Source organism: Emydura macquarii, unplaced genomic scaffold (assembly GCF_026122565.2).
Source record: "Emydura macquarii macquarii isolate MOO-44397 ecotype Brisbane River unplaced genomic scaffold, CSIRO-AGI_Emac_v2 contig_1253, whole genome shotgun sequence".
NCBI lineage: Eukaryota > Metazoa > Chordata > Testudines > Chelidae > Emydura > Emydura macquarii.
The window spans coordinates 36,538,895-36,555,449 of record NW_027131390.1 but is presented as its reverse complement, the minus strand read 5'-3'; the positions used below and the strand labels follow the sequence as shown (position 1 = coordinate 36,555,449).

Here is a 16,555-nt window from a genome sequence, read left to right as displayed (position 1 = left end):
GCTGTTCTCAGGCACACCAGACCCCCACACAGGGCAGGTGGAGGGTCCAGGGCTCCATGGGAAGATCTTACCACAGCCTGGCTCCAGCTTCCGTCCTGGCCAGAGGCGGGGCTTTGGGAGGAAGAGGAGGAGCAGGACCATGGTTCCAGTGCCGGTGGCTCTCCATTTCTATGGAAGTTCCGGCGCTCCTGGTACAGGTCAGTTACCTGATCTGGATTGCTTGGTAAACTGGGCTCATTTGAACAATATGTGTTTTAATGCAGCAACGTGCAAGATCACACATTTAGTGCCAAAGAACGGACATCATACTTGCAGAATGGGGGCTGTATCCCAGAAAGCAGTACTCAGAAAAGGACTTGGGGGTCTTGGTGGATAATCAACTGAACATGAGCTCGCAGTGTAATATTGTGGTTTAGAGGCTGAACGTGATCCCTGGATACATAAGCAAGTGAATATTAAATAGAAGCAGGGAGGTGGTTTTACCTCTGTAGGAGACATTTATAAGGTCACCGAAATACTGTCTGGTTCTTGTATCCACAGTTTAAAAAAAGATGTTGAAAAAATTGGAAAGGGTTCTGAAAAGAATCGGATATAATTTGCTGGCTGGACAAGCTGCCTCTGAGCAAGCGACTTAAAAAGTGTATTTAGTGTATCAAAGAGAAGATTGACAGTTGACTTGATCATTGTCTAGAAGCATCTACATGGGGAGAAGATTCTAACAGCAAAGGGCTCTTTAATAATAGCAGACAAAAGTAGACCAAGAGCCAATTAGATTCAGATTAGAAAACATGGGCCCATTTTTAAGTGGGGGTAATTAGCCACTGGAGCAATTTCCATAGAGATGTAGTTGGTTCTGTACACTTGTAGTCTTCAAATCACAATAGGTGTCGTTCCAAAAGGTATTCTCTAGGTCAGCGAGCAGTTGTGGCATGCATTACGCAGGAAGTCCTTATTCCCTTACAATCTGTTAATCATTCTGTGAGCTGAACACACTCCAGTCCCCTTCGCTTCAGTGGGAAATGCATGCTCTCAGCTCCCCTAGGGATGGCCCCAGACTGCTAGATGAAGGAGTGAGTGACTGCTGCTTTCCTTTTTTGTCTCTTTTTCTCTCCCTTATTTCAGCTGCGGGAAGAATTTGACAAGGGATTTGATGTGTTCTTGGATGATAGTCAATGTGTCCATGATGTGGCCGCTCTGCTCAAAGAGTTTTTCCGGAACATGCCTGATTCCCTGATTCCCAGGGAACTCTACCCAGCCTTTGTCAGTACAGCTTGTAAGTAGCCAGTACCCCGGAGCCCCAGGACCCACTTTTCTGGGTTGTAGACTAAGGGCTGTGCTTTAGTTTTTCTTTTTTAAAGAACAAATCTGTAAAGAAATATAGCTCTTATGAGAGTGATGGGCTGGTTACTGGACTCAATACAGGAGTATCTGGAGCAGGTCAGATGTAGACGATCTCATGGTCCCTTCTGGCCCTAAACTCCATAACTTTACAAATAATACCATGTCCAACTGTAATTCAAACAGCACTTGTGCTAGTTTCTCCACATGGCTCTGCCATTGGCAACTCATTTGCCACCCACAGCTCCCCCCATACTATATTATTTTAGTCCTGGAACCCCCATAGCCTTTCCAATCCTGACGTTTATCACCCCTGCTATTCCAGCCCTCCAACCTCCATATTGCTTTGCTAACGCACCTCAGCCATGACCAGCAGCACCCCATATTATTCAGTGGTGCTGGATGAAACCAATGCATGGCAAATTAGACATGACTTTGCCATGTGATATGGCATTTCTAAAGGCCATTTTAATTTGGGGGCGAACATGCAGAGACACTACATCAAGAAGCAGGGAGGGAATAGTCCCTCTTTATGCAGCTTTTACACAACCAAATCTGGAATTTTACGTTGGGTTCTTGACATCTTCTAATGTTCTGAGCAATAAGATAGAGGTGTCAGTAGCTATGTAAGGTACTTGGGTGATAAGTCCCATTAGAAGTAATGGGGTTTTGGCAGCCACATCCCCTCTCTGGTTTTGTAAATCTCAACTGCAATGTTTTGGCTGCAAGGTAAATGAGCAGCCAATAGGAGCTGACTCTTTCAATGGCTGAAGGAACCAAGCATTTCTGTGCAGTAAGCGTTGTGTGGATGTTGCCTGCCTGACATTGATGAATTTGGGGAGGAAGGGGTTTTCAAACCTGCTACGTCATACTGTAGCAATGCTGCCAGGAAAAGAGTTACCAATAACATTGTCCCGTTGGCTGGCAGCCTGTGAGTATATCTGACAACTGTTGCATTGCAGAAAGTGCAGAGTACCTGGAGAAGAGCTGCAGGGCTTTCAGAACTCTCGTTTAGTTGTGTCAAGGAGACAGTAATGGTGTTTCCGGGACATTTCATTATACTCCAAAAGCACATCCAGTTTCAGCAGCAGATACGATTATCTGGAGAAACCTTTGTGAACTTTACTCCAGCACTGTAGGGCTGTGAAGCAATCTGGAGCTGGCTTTATCCCAGGATAATCTGATCTCAGATCAGTTGCCTGAGAAAATAGTGGATGGGTGAATTCAGGAGTGCAGAAACACAGTTTGGCTAGAAGCTGTGAAGCTGGAGATACAAATAGAGAAGCATTTAAGGAGACGCAGGGCTTGATTCTCAATTATTTGTCCCTTCAATGAAGGCAGGGAGCAAGTGAAGCGAAAGGGGGTGTCATGTTTTGGGGTCCAATCCAAACCAAAGAAGTTGTCACCCTGCCCTACTACTCTGGGTGCCTTACATGCTATGTTTCAGTGGCTTACAGCCAGAACACCAACAGCCAGCATACATGCACGCAGCTCACGCTTCTGCTGCCCAGTTATTGTTTGTAGAGTGATTCCATCCTCCACTCCCAGATTTCTCTCAAACAGCCTCCCTGCAGTGTCCAGCCCTCTCCTGGAAGCAATTAAGTTTGCTGTTTCTTCAATGAGACAGAAACAGCAGCTTGGTTTTTTGACTGTCACTTCAGTTCAGTCAAAGCACTGGGTTGTTTTAGGCTATGTCTACACTGCGGAGTGAAGTTGATTTATTTTAAATCAACTTTCACCTGCTGAATTTTAGAAGTCAGAGGAGCATGATCACACCATGCTCATTGCGTCAGGGAATTGCATCCACACTAGCTGTGCTTGGGCCGACAATCAAAGCAGCGCAACTAGCTGTAGAGGCTTTTGGGAAAGTTGTCGTCCTTCCATGATGCAACATACTTCCTCTCTCCCTGCTTCTTGCCCCAGTCCAAAACAAACAGACGATCTCCTTTTCACGCCATTTTTTTCAAACCCTTCAGTCTCTACTGTGTGCATGCCATTGCCTGAGAGGAATGGAGCCTGCTCAGCTCTGCTCTATTATTGGGAGCTCTGTTCCCCTGCTCAGCTCTGCTCTATTATTGGGAGCTCTTAGTGTGGATCCCCAGAATCCAAGTGTTCGTTTTCTCCTCAGGATAACTTGGGGTTCTCTGCTCTTCTCTTTATAGTCCAATAAACCTTTGAAAAGTATCTCTCTCAAAGTTCATTGACCCTGCTTACAGAGGCAGAAAGGCTCCTTGGGGAGTGCAGTCTCCACCCCCCACTGAGTGTGTTAAGTGATCGTGTTTCTTTCACTTGCTTTCCTCATTGCTTTGTTTGCCTGGCACGAAGCTACGTGCTTTTCTTTTTCTTTGGTGCCAGCTTGCTCAATTTACATAGGAGATGCACGCAAGGCAGAGGAACCACATTCCTTTGTCTGGAAAAAAACAGTTTATCAACTCCCTCTGACCTGCCTGGTTTAAACTCATTTTAGTCATAATTGCAGCACATCTGTGTCATCCTTTGTGGGTTGACCGTACATACTTCCCACAAGAATATTAATGATCAGTGAGTGATTAGTTTTCCAGTGACACATTACAGGATGCCGTTTAGATGCAGGTTATAACAGGAGTGAGTTGGGGTACACTGAGCTGGGCAGGCCTGCTGAAACTCACTGCTAGACACCCAGGAGCCCCTTGCTTTCTGGCAGAGGGATGCTCTTAGGATCAGAGGGAGACTTTTAGCCACCATATTCTGGAGATGTGCAGGTCCCTGCCTGATTCCCAGTGTAATTTAGAGCAGCCTCAGATCTGTGGTAGCTGCCACCCTGTTTCCTGTGGTCTGCTTGTCGGCCTTGGGAAGCAGAGAATACTGGTAGCTCAGGGCACTCTGGTCATGCCCTGATATTGGCCTGGTCTCCATCCTGTGCTGGGCGCTGGGAGAAGGGCTGGGGGGCAGTCTTAGTGCGAAGGAAGCTGTTTCCCCCCACTTCAGGGGCCTTGTGCTGCCAAAATTGAATGGAGAGGCTTTAATGTGACGGGGTCAAAGTGAAAATACTGCATGTGCAGCAGCAGAATGGGAGCAATGGCCACAACAATAAGAGACACCCGACTGACAGCACCTGTGGGTTATAACCTCCCTTGGAAGATGGAATGACTGAACTTGGAGCGAAACGTCAACAGAACAATAAACAAAATCATTTTGCTCCCATTGCCACAGCCATAGGCCATGTGTTGCACTAACGGTGAGGCAAGGCTCTGGGCGGTGCCAGGGCACCCTTTATATGCAGGGCTGGGTGACAGGAAGAGCTGAGAATCATGTGTGTTTTTATCACCAGACCCAAGTTGCTCGGCCCTGCCAGCAGGGCACTTCTGTCCCGTGCAGCACTGCAGGAAGGGAGCGATAGGGAACGTGCCTGGAACGGGTATATGTGTTTGAGGTTGAATTAGGGGAATAACGGCTTGTGGTTCCCTGTTCAATGTGGCAGGGAGCCCTGTGGGGTGTACCACAGAGAGGGCTGAGGGAAAGGAAGCATTGGTTAGAGCCGATCAAAACTCAGGATTTTCATTCTGCGGGAAATGCTACATTTCAAAAAGGTGCTTGGTCCAAATTAGAACCAAAATTAGAATTGTTTAAATTTCCCGTGGAATGGAAATTCCTGAAAGATTTGTTCTGAACAAACCAAAACATTTCATTTTGGTTATTCCAAAACAAAATGGAGCAGCTAGCTGCCCCAACTCGGAGAGACTCCCCGGGCTGCCCCTAGGGAGTCAGAGGCTGCCTAGGAGCCCTTGGAGGGGGGGGAGGGAGGAGACAGTCTGAAGAGTCCCCTGCCATGCAGCGGGGACCCTAGAAGTCCTGAGAGTCTCATCTTGAGCTCCCAGTGCTGCCAAGGCTTCCTGGCTGCAGGGCAGGGAGCCCAGTGTGCCCTTAAAGCCCCATCTTGTGCCGAGTCTCCTAGTGCTTCCAGGCTCCCTGCCATGGGGTGGAGAACCTTCAAGCCCTGGGAACTCCAGCCAGGGCTCTCAGGGCTTCTAGATTCCTTGCTCCATGGGATGGGACTCTCCAGGCTGGGCTGCCTCACTCTGGGGGACTTCTGGGCTGCCCTGACCCCCTGGGAGTACACAAGGGCTTTCACATGGGGAGAGATCCTCTACATGTGTCTAGGGGAGAGGGTAACAGATGTCAGGAGCCTCTGCTCTGGACCTGCTTCTATGCTGGTGAGGGCCTGGCTCAGACAGTAGCAGTGATGCTTCCAACTCCAGGACTCCTTTCTGGTTTCCAAAGGTTTCTTAGAACTGCCCCCCCATACACCCATTTGACTGGTCAGGTGTTTCTTTGGTGCAGATTCAACCAGGATCTATAATGGGAGCATATTAGCACAACGGCACAACAATAATATAAGGGGGTTCCTGGTGACATCATGACCCTAGATGGCCATGCTTAGCACAGTTCCATACATGTGGCCAAAAAAGTGCCTCTTTCTCCCGTATTTGGGATGTAGCAGCGAAGTGGAAGTGTCTTTAGAAACTGAACAGGAACCTAGGAGGAGTTGGAGATATGGGGGGTAGGGATCACACTGAATGGCTGCAAGAGCATTTAGGGGGCAGCAGAAGGAAGACTGAGGGGATGCAGGGATATGAATCAGCCCTGCTCTGGAGGGATTTTCTCTAGGGATATCACATCTCCTTGGTCCAGGCAGTTCTTGGTCTATCTATGGAATCTGCTGGTTAGTGCAAAGCCTGAGATGAGTTTGAGACAGGATAGTTGGAAATGAAACCCACCATATTAATCTCACCTAGGGGCCACTGAACATCCATGAGAGAACAATTTTTAATCCTTACTGAACTGGGTTGTATTCATACTGGTGTCCTACACACAACAGAAATGTTCTGTTTCTAAAAGCACGAGTCTCTACCTCTTGAGTTAAAGGTCTGGATCTATTACCAAGAGACCATAGCAGACACCTATTAGAGACTGGGGTTCTGTTCATAGCTCTGCCTCAATTATGTTAGCTGTAAGATGCATAACTATCTAGCTAATGTGGGGACACGAAGCCATGGTTAATGAGGATTGTGAAACACACAGAAATCCTAAACGTCAGTGGAAGAGTTGAGACTAAAACTCACGGTCTCTGGGTTTGCAGCTTAGTACACCTTCCTGTAAACTCCCAGGAAGGGGGAGGAGGAAGAAGAAAAGATATTGCCTCTCAAAAATGCATGATATTTTACAAGTTCTGTGGTAAATGACAGACCTGTGAGAGGAATGAGCACCCTGTGACACTAGAGAGCACCATAAAGAGAGAGAACAGTTTCTTGCGGTATCATTTACAAATATGTTACATTCAAGAATAAGTGGAACAAAGTAGTATTTATGCCCAGATCAGAAGTACTGCATAACAGCAGAAGACATGTTTCCTCTTTAAAAAGAGGAGGGGGAAAAAAGGCAAAAGAAGGCAACAGGTTTTTCTTAAATGTTGGATAAAACAAGCAGCAAGAAAATGTATCCATCTCCAATATTGAGTTTAGCTCTGAGTAACCAGTCTGTACACAGAAGAAGAAGCAAAAGACACTTATTGGAGCTGAGGTCTATAAAAGGTGAAATTCGAGCAGTCATTAAAAAGCTTTCAAGCATTTTAGAAGAATTAGCAGACTGAGTCACCATGCTAGCAGCTGGGTGGAATGAGCCAGCAGGCACCATTGCAGGCATGGATGAAAGGTTGGAAAAGATAGAAAAGAAAAAAATTGACCAGAAAAGCTGCAAAAGACAGAACAATGCATCGCTGAGAGAATGAAAGAGAAAGGAACCCTGCAGTCTGAGACAGAGCAGAAAATTGTGCAGAGTTATGGAGTCCATCGTGCTGGCTCCTCCAGCTCTGCACCAACAGCCTTCCCTGCAGGCCAAGAGCCTGATTCAACTCCTATTGAAATCAATGAGAATTTTACCGTTGACTTTTATTGGATCTGGATCAGACTGTTTGAAGCCTGATCTAGCAAAGTACATAAGCATATGCATAACTTTAAGCATCTGAGTAGTGTCACTGATGTCATCGATACATACATTTTAAGGCAAAAAGGGACCATCACAATCATATAGTCTGACCTCCTGCATAACATCATTTCACCCAGTCATTCCTACATTAAGCCCATATCTGGTAATTGAGCTAGAATATATATATTTTTAGAAGGAGACAATGAATCTTTAAATAAAGACTCCAAGGGATGGAGAATACACCACATCCCTAGGGAAGGTTATTCTAATGGTTAATTATCTTAACTGTTAAAAAATTATCTCCAGCCTGAATTTTTCTAGATTCAGTTTCTAGCTATTGAACCTTGTTCTGCCTTTGTCTGCTAGATTAAAGAACTCTCTGCTGTCAGATATCTTCTTCCGTTGTAACTACTTACAGACAATGATCAAGTCGCCTCTTGACTTTTGCTATGATAAGCGAAATAGATTGAGGTTCTTTAGTCACTCACTGTGAGGCTTGTCCAGATCTCAAATCTTTCTTGGGTTTCTTTTCTGAACCCTTTCCAACTTTTCAACACCCTTTTTGAAGTGCAGGCACCAGAACTGAATACCATATCCAGTAATGGTCTCACCAGTGCTGGAGATAGAGCTACTCCTGTTGACGTGCACATGTTTATACATCTGAGATTCACACTAGGGTAAGCAGGAGAATAGGCCTGCTATTATGGGGAACTTTCCTGGCTCATACACCCCAGTGGAGTTGGCTAGCAAAAGGATCCGAGTCCTCACTCCCCCTCCCTTTACCCACAGGCCTGCCTGACCTCAAGGGCTCCTCTTCCACTCTTCTGTGTGGCAGGGTCCTCGTAACCCCGACAAGGCTGGGCCCAGGATCCCTGGGGGCTCGACTTCCAATCCTGTTGTGGTCACCGTCTTAGGGCAGGGGTGAGGGTGTCCCCACCCCAGGGTGCCCTCTCTGCCCTGGACACTTCCCTGACCCACTGAGCGATGCATAGAGTTCACAGCAAATACAGTTGATTAAACAGCCACCAATTAACAAATATAAAGAAAAGATGTGAAAGGTTAAAGGAAAACACCCAATGCTGCCCCCGGCCCAGGGACCCCACCCAGCATCTCTGGGGTGTGAGGGACACTCACAGCCTGCTCCTCACATGTTGCAGGCCCTCTGGCTGCACTGCAGGGACGCTGCGGGTCAGACATGGGTTCTGGGCTGGCCACATGCCTCCCCCAGGCATTAGGGGACAAGGCCCTTCTCCCAGTGTCGCCCCATTGGGATCACAACCTCCTCCCAGTCCGGCCTGCACGGCCTCTGGGGGCAGGCCCTGCCCAGGTCCCCCTCACATTGCTGCCCCCGGCCGCTCACTCGCTGCACCCGGCCCCAGCCCCAGGCTCAGCCCCGGCTTTGGCCTGCCTCAGCACAGCTTGGCTCCTGGGGCAGCTTCTCTGCAGGCTGGCTGCGTCCCTCGGTGCGGCTCAGCTCGGCTCTCTGGGCTGCTCCTATGGCTTCCCACACCGGCTGCTCTGTCCTTAGCTTGGCCCACTCTCTGCCCAGGCAGGGTCAGCTCACAGGAGGATGGGACCCCCCTGGCCTCTTGGCTCCCTCATTGGCCTATCTGCCTTATCAATCAGGCTGACCTGAGGTGTTGGCTTCTCCCCACTGGCCCTAGTGGCTGTCTGTCACAGGGTCCTGCTTCCTCATCGACCCTCCCCTGCCCTTTGGGACTGAGGGATGCCAACCAAAAAGACCCCTCAGTTTCAGTGAGGGGCTAATAGTCCCCTTACATTAGCCCTCTTAGCTACTGCATTGCACTGGTTCTCCCCCATGACTCTGAAGGCATTTTCAGAGTCACCACTTCCCAGGGCACAGTCTCTCAGCCTGAAAGCATGGCCTACATTCCTTGTTCCTAGCCGTATGACCTTAAATATGACTGTTTTTTAAAAGCAGGGTGTTTAAAGGAGCCCTCTTTACCCATCAGGACATTAGGAGCTCTGGCAGAGGTGCCTGGAGTACAGCTGAAGTGGGCATGTAGAAGGGATGGACAGACAGGTTATTTCTGATGTTACAAATGCTTGTTATGGGCACAGATACAAATACAACTTCTGAGGCTGTGTGGAAAAGAGAGCTCACAATATGGGGAAGTTCATATAAATCTTAGCGGAGTTCATACAGGACTACACTGTCAATCTGAGTTTTCAGTTACCTTACGACTGGCCCCTTCTGTGAGCTTCTAACAATCAATGTTAGAGGAATCGTCTGGCTGCGAATGATGGATTGCAGGATTCTCATCCCCAGGCTGCTTTCTTGGGAACTGAAGAAGAGAGGAATTGACAGACTGGATCCAGCCCAGTCTCCTGTCTCTAATGGGAAGGTTCATGAAGCCCTGCAGTGGGTGGTTACGGGATCATGGGAAAGCCTGGGTTCCTGTTACCAAACTGGTAAACAATAGCTATGCTGTTCGTTTGGCTGCTTAGGAAATCTGCTCATGTGAGAGTGAATGTCTGGAATAGTCTGGCTGTCTTGTCAGTCTCTGCTCTAACTGAGTTGTTCATTTTTATCTGAATAGCAATGGAGCGCCTGCCACAGCTCTCCATGCTGCAGCTGCTGGTTTACCTCCTGCCTACCTGTAACAGCGATACCCTCTATCGGCTCTTGCAGTTCCTGAACAAGGTGGCAGAGCATGCCCAGAATTTCACAGGTCCAGATGGACAAGAGGTAATGGATTCAGTTGCTTGTGCACCCATAAGGCTGTGCACTGATACATATCTTCTGTAGAGATGGACCATTGCAGTGGCTCACCAGTGACCCGTGCTTCATTACTTTTCCAGTTTTTGCAGCATCAGAGTACAGTGTTCTAAAATGATTTCCCTTGTTTTCTAAATAGTGGTTTTGTACTGTAATTGGATAAATTACACCTTTACCACATTATGCCATGAGCTCCTAAGATATTACTCTTGTACTACTATGCCTGTGGTTTCCAGCACTATATGATGGGTGGTAATACATACAGGATCAAAATCGAAGGCCTCTGGTTAATTATTTTGCACCCAGCACTGTGTAGTCCTCCTTCTGCATGAGTCAAGAGACCATTGCTCAAGGACTAGTGGGTTTGAAAACAGTCAGTTTCAGGTATAGTTCTAAGTGGTTAAGCTAAACATGGAAATCTGGACTTCCCCCTCATGTTGAAAACAATCTGATCCATCCCAGCTCCTCTATGTACCTACCGCCATCCCACCTTGTGCCGTGAGCCTGTCAGATCTAGCAAGCTGAATGAGGTTGGGCCTATCAGAACATGGTTAGGAATGCCCAGAAAAATCTACATAAAGGAGCATTTGGTGGTATGAACTTGAGAGCCTTGCCCTACCTTCTCACTTGTCAGCACAGCAGTGAGGGAGCTGCTGAGGTGCTTGCTACCAGATACAACTGAAGTCCTGACCATCTGTGGTCATTTAAAGATTCCATGTCTGAATTGGGAAAGTGTCCCTGGTGTCCTGGCTAAATTTCCATTTAGAGAACGAAGGCAAGATGATTTACATACAACACCCCTAATTTGCCTGTGCAGCGACAACTGGATATAATGCATATTCTATGATGCTATTTCCTGCTTCCTGCCCTGAACTGTTCTATACTGTTTCTGTGTATTGTTAAACAACTGTCATGTCCCACACCAGAGATGGTAGGTGAAGTTGTTCTTGTATATAGTCTGTAGAGTGTCTTGGGGTGGAAAGGGCTATGGAAATGTTATTTGTTACTTTATGATTTGAGCTGCGAAACTGAGATCCCAGCACATGAAATAGGTGGAAAGGTCGGACTGATTCATGAGGGAAGGGAGGGAGCTTTAAGACACTGCAAGCCAGCTCAAAAAAATCATCTGTGGACTGGTTGCTGATTTAGCGGAAGTGCTGTGCTGGACTCAGAGTTCAAAATGTGAGAGAGAGTCTTTGCTCACAGGGTAGCGAAGACTAGGATGGAGAAGGAGAGTCTCATAGTGCCGTGAAGCAGCCCTGTTCTTCTCCTGGGAAGTGGCCTTCATTAGCCTTCCTTTCACCTCAGTCATGGGGTAAGGGAGTGCATATGGAGCGGGATGTGTCACTGGGTTGGTATTTGACACTAATTTCTGTGTTTGGTTGTTAGGTTCCCGGAAACAAAATGACTGCCTCAAATTTGGCTACAATTTTTGGTCCCAACATCCTACAAAGAGAGAAACTTCTGGAGAGAGACCCCAGTGCCCATTCCATGGAATTCGAAGACAGCGCTTCTGTCATCCTAGTACTCCATAGTTTAATTGAGAACTATGAAGCCTTGTTCATGGTAGGAAAGAAGGCTTTTGCAATGAATACCTTTCTGAATCTCCCCTCCTCTGTGCAGTAATGGCAGTGGAGACAGATAGTGTCCACAGCTTGGCTTCTTAGTAGGGAGCTTTGTCACTGGCCTGCAAAATCTTGATTTGTTCTTTGTTTTGATGTGAGTTGGGTGGTGAGATTCATTCTGGGTCACATCGTGATTGGCCCTGTCAAGTGAGTGAGGGGCAGAAGGTCGTACAAGGAACTCTCTCCTGCCTTCATCTCCCTTCCTGGCTTCTCCAGCCCATGCAAAGGCCAATCACAGAGCAGGCCCTGTGACCAGGGAACCACTCAGCTCTTGCCACCTTCTGAGAGGAAGTCACCTGGATGGGGGGAGGAATGGCAGGGCCAAGGATTTGGTCCCTCTTCACTGCCCTGCCAAGCAGTGCCAACTTCCCTGGGAGAGGGATCTGCACTGTCCTCATTCATAGATAAGCCAGAGGGGATTCTTAACCATCTAGCCTGACCTCCTGAATAGCCCAGGCCAAAGAATCCTCCCAATCATCCTGCATCCAGCCCAGTGACTTCTGGTTGAACTTCTGGCAGGGGTATCAAGTTTCCTGCTTGCAGGTGCTTTTGTTTGGCCCCTCCTCTCCCTGCCTGAGAGGGCAGAGGGAATAATGCAAAGGGGGCAGAAATCTTACAGGGGGGAGGTGGGTGAAATGCCCGTGTGCGCTGGTAGATGGGGGGAGGAAAATGTGGGAGAAAAGAGGCAGCCATGATAAAGTGTTGGTGGGCAGCAGATGGGTGGAGTGGGGGATTAGCTAATGGCCAGAGGGCAAGAGTTTACCAGAATACAGCATTTCACTTTGCTAGCTGAGGAGGCATATGCTGCAGTTGGAAAAATCAACAAAATTTGCTTCTTGCCAGTGACCTTTTTACTCTGGGCCCATGGACTCCAAGCACAATGGCAATTTGACCCTCTACACAAAAGGAGTTTTACATCCTGGAGCTAAAGCATATCTTTTAGAAAGATATGTAATTTTGATTGATAGACTCTAAGTGACTGAGAGTCCACCTACCCCCAGGCAGTTGTCCCCATGGGAAACTGCCCTCACTGTTAAAAATGTCAGCATCTTATGCTCAGTTTGAACCTTGCTGACTTCAGCTTCCAGCCAGTGGATCTTCTGCCTTTGCTACATTAGAGACCTCTAGCATTAGAAATCTTCTCCTTGTTTAGGTACTTATAAATTGTGACCAAATCACCTCTTTATCTTCTCTTGGATAAACCAAATAGATTCAGCTCTTTTCATTTTGGTGCTGTAAGGCAAGTTGACCAGGCCTCAAGGCATTGTTATAGCTCTTTCTGAACCTTTTCCAAGTATTCAACCTCCTTTCTGAAGTGTGGACACTAGAACTGGACTCGATATTCCAGTAATGGTCTCACCAGTCTCGCATTTAACTTAGTACTATATGACATTAAAATTGTACAAAATCTATGTAGGACGTATTAAGTGGATTAAAAATTAATAGGTCTCAAAAAAAGTAATTATAAATGTGGACTCATCATTCCAAGTGGGTGTTTCTAGTGATGTCTAGCAAAGATCTATTCTTGGCCCTATGCTATTCAATATCTTTATGGATGATTTGGGAGAAATATAAAATCATTGCCTGGAAAGCTTGCAGATAAAACAAAAATTGGGGGAGTAGTAAATAATGGTGAGAATGGGTTCATTCTATAGAGTGATTTGGATTGCATTGTAAACTGGGCTCATTCAAACAGTGTATGTTTTAATATGGCCAAATGCAAGGTCATCTACATAGGAACAAAGATTCCAGGATGGGGGAGCCCCGGAAAGCAGGGATTCTGAAAAGGACTTATAGGTCATGGCGGAAACCAAGTGAACATGAGCTCTCAGTGCAATAGGTGGCTAAGAAAGCCAATGCAGTCCTTGAACTTATAAGTGGGGGACATCAGGTAGCAGTAGGAAGGTGGTAGTACCTCTGTATACAGCTTTAGTGATGCCATTACCAGATATTGCATACAGTTCTGATGTCCACACTTCAAAAGGGATGTTGACAAATTTAGAAAGGTTTCAGAAAAGAGTTAAAAGAATATCTGAAGGTTTAGAAAGCCCACCTGACTAAGGATATGTCTACACTTAAACTGCTTCAGTGGTACAGTTTCAGTGCTGTAGTGTTTCAGTTGGGACACTCCTTACAGCAATGGGAGGTGTCTGCCATCGCTGTAATTAATCCACCTCCCAGAGAGGCAGAAGCTAGGTTGATGGAAGAATTTTTCTGTCATCCTAGCACTGTCTACTCTGGGGCATAGCTATGTCTCACAGAGGCATGGATTTTTCACACCCCTGAGAGACGTAGCTGTGCTGATGTAAATTTTCAGTGTAGAACAGTTCTAAAGAAGCTCAATCTATTTAGCTTATCAAAGGAAAGGTTAGCAGGTGACTTGATCATGGTCTATAAGTATTACATGGGGAGAAGATGTCTGATATGAGAGGGTTCTTTAATTTAATTTATCCCAAAGGCCAAACAAGATTCAATGGCTAGATTAGATTCATACTAGAAATATGATATCATTTTTAATAGTAAGCATGATTAACCATAAGCATTCAAGATAGTTTTCTTCCAAGTTGTCAGTGTCTCGGAAACAGGCAATGCCATTTTTGACAGAGTACAATTCCCCCTCCCCTTTTGTCCATTTGATCCTCCCTAAATAGGTGATAACCATTGATTTTAACATTCCAGTCATGGGAATCATCCCACCAGGTTTCAGTGATACCAACTACATCAAATTTATGCTCATAAATGAGCCATTCCAATTGTTCTTGTTTGTTAGCTAGGCCCCTAGCACCGGTATATAGGCAATTCAAGAATTTCTTCTCTTCGTGTCCTTTGGTTCCTTGATTTTTGTTCTCAACATCTCGAATTTGTGCTCATGTCTTCCCTCTTTTTACCCTCCCCTTTTGCTATTAGTTTAACATCTTCCTGATTTACTCTAGCCAATGTGTCCCTGAGAAGATTGGTCTACCTTTTACTGAGATGGAAGTCATCCGAACTATAAAGTCCCCTCTCCCCAATGTTCCACAAAACTAAACCCCTCAACCACATTAAAAACTGGCTAACTAGTAGATCTGAAATGTCACTGTTAGTGGGGAATTATCACTGAATGTGGGTGGTTATGGAAGGATCAGTTCTGAGCCTGACACTATTCAATGTTTTAATCAATGATCTGTAAGAAATGTAAAATAATTTCAGATAAAGTTTATAGATAATACAAAGAATGTGGAAACGTAAATAATGATGGGGGCAGATCAGTGCTACAGAGCGATCTGGCTTGGTTGGTAAAAGTGTGCGGTGTTTTTTGATACAACCACATGCAAGGTCATACAAAGAATATGAGGTCACACAGGCTGGGGGACTGTGTCCTGGAAAGCAGTGACCCGGAAAAAGGATTTAGGGGTCCTGGCAGAAACCAGTTGCACCTGATCTCCCAGTGCCATGCTGTGAGCACAAGAGTTAACACATTTGGATATATAAATGGGGAAAATAGAGCAGGAGTTGGTGATGCTGCTGCTTTCTACATAGATTTTAAGACCAAAAGGATTCATATATATATATTCATAGATTTCAAGGCCAGAAGAGATCATTGTGATCATCTAGTTTGGCCTCTGGTATGACATGGGCCAGAGAACTTTCTCAAAATTATTTCTAGAGCAGATCTCTTAGAAAAACATCCAATCTTGATTTTAATTTACAATTTTCCCATAATGAGCTTAAACTTCAAAATGAAAAGTCCTTTAAAAATGGGGCGAGAAAATTTTTATTTTGAAAATGTCAGTTTAAAAAAAAAACCAAATAATTTTGGTTGAAAAATTTGTCGAAACTGACCTTTTTCCACAAAAGGTTTGTTTCAGTGAAAAAATGTTTTGTCAGAAATTTCCCGGCCATCTGTACTGCGGCTTCTACTACAACCCACAGAACATGTCACTGCTCATGTGGCCTGTCTGGTCTCTCTCCTGCTCTCCATTGCACAGAGCTCAAGTTGGCCAGAGCCCCTTACATGTACAAATGTACAAATGTGTTGTTTTTGCAACAAATTTCTCTAAAGTGAATCAACACCATTCTTAGCAAGTATCTATCTCAAAGGAAGCCTTTCCTTTGAGGGCACTGCCAGCTGGCCAGAGGCCCTCTGAACACTGGTTTGTGACAAAGAGCTTGTCTACCCAGGGATTTCAAACTGCATCAAATCAAGTTAATCCAGTTTGAAAATGCTTGCATACACACAGCACAACTCATCACGGTGCACTAACTCTGCATTTATGGGGAACTCTGAAGTCCTCTTGCAAAGTGGACAAGGTTTGCTTCAAATTGAATCAGTGTGGCTTTTGTTCATGGGCATGCAATTGCTGTACACCACTTTTTTGCATGCTTCCAACGGCTTTGCAGGTCGATGGTTACTGACCGTCCATTTACTTGTGTGCCCTTCCTGTCCTGGTGTCATATTTCCAGGATGGCCCTTCTGCCTTTTAAAAGCTGGCACACAACCAGATTTTGCTGGTTTGGTCCTGGATCCCAGTGTACCCTTAATGTGGCGATGCAATTATGGTAGCACTCCAGAAGCCCCATGCAGCTGCGTGGAGCCATGCTGAGACCCTGGATCTCTTTGCCATCTGGGAAGAAGCATGGATTCAGGATTCTCTTGTGACCAGCCACAGGAACAAGGAACCTTTTGTGGACATTGCAAAGCAGATGGTGACAAGGGGTCACAGCTGGGTGCTGGCCAATACCAGATAAAGAGCAAGCAGCTCAGGAGAAAGTACACTAAAATGAGGAATAAAAGGAGACAGTCAGGTAGGGGACATGTGACCTTTCCATTTTCTGATGAACTGGACAGGATCCTACACAATTATAGTATGACCCATCCCAGGTGCTGCTCGGAGCCTAATGCTCACAC

General features: G+C 46.1%; 1 protein-coding gene across 2 annotated transcripts in view; it reads left to right on the top strand.

The window, feature by feature from the left end:
• Nucleotides 1-16,555, top strand: part of ARHGAP36 (Rho GTPase activating protein 36) — a 61,275-nt gene that overhangs the window by 30,817 nt on the left and 13,903 nt on the right. For both annotated transcript variants that reach the window (XM_067549779.1, XM_067549778.1), the window contains exons 7-9: nucleotides 1,123-1,273; nucleotides 9,864-10,012; nucleotides 11,432-11,608. In XM_067549779.1, the coding sequence (XP_067405880.1) occupies nucleotides 1,123-1,273; nucleotides 9,864-10,012; nucleotides 11,432-11,608 (477 nt within the window). The remainder of the gene's footprint in view (nucleotides 1-1,122; nucleotides 1,274-9,863; nucleotides 10,013-11,431; nucleotides 11,609-16,555) is intronic.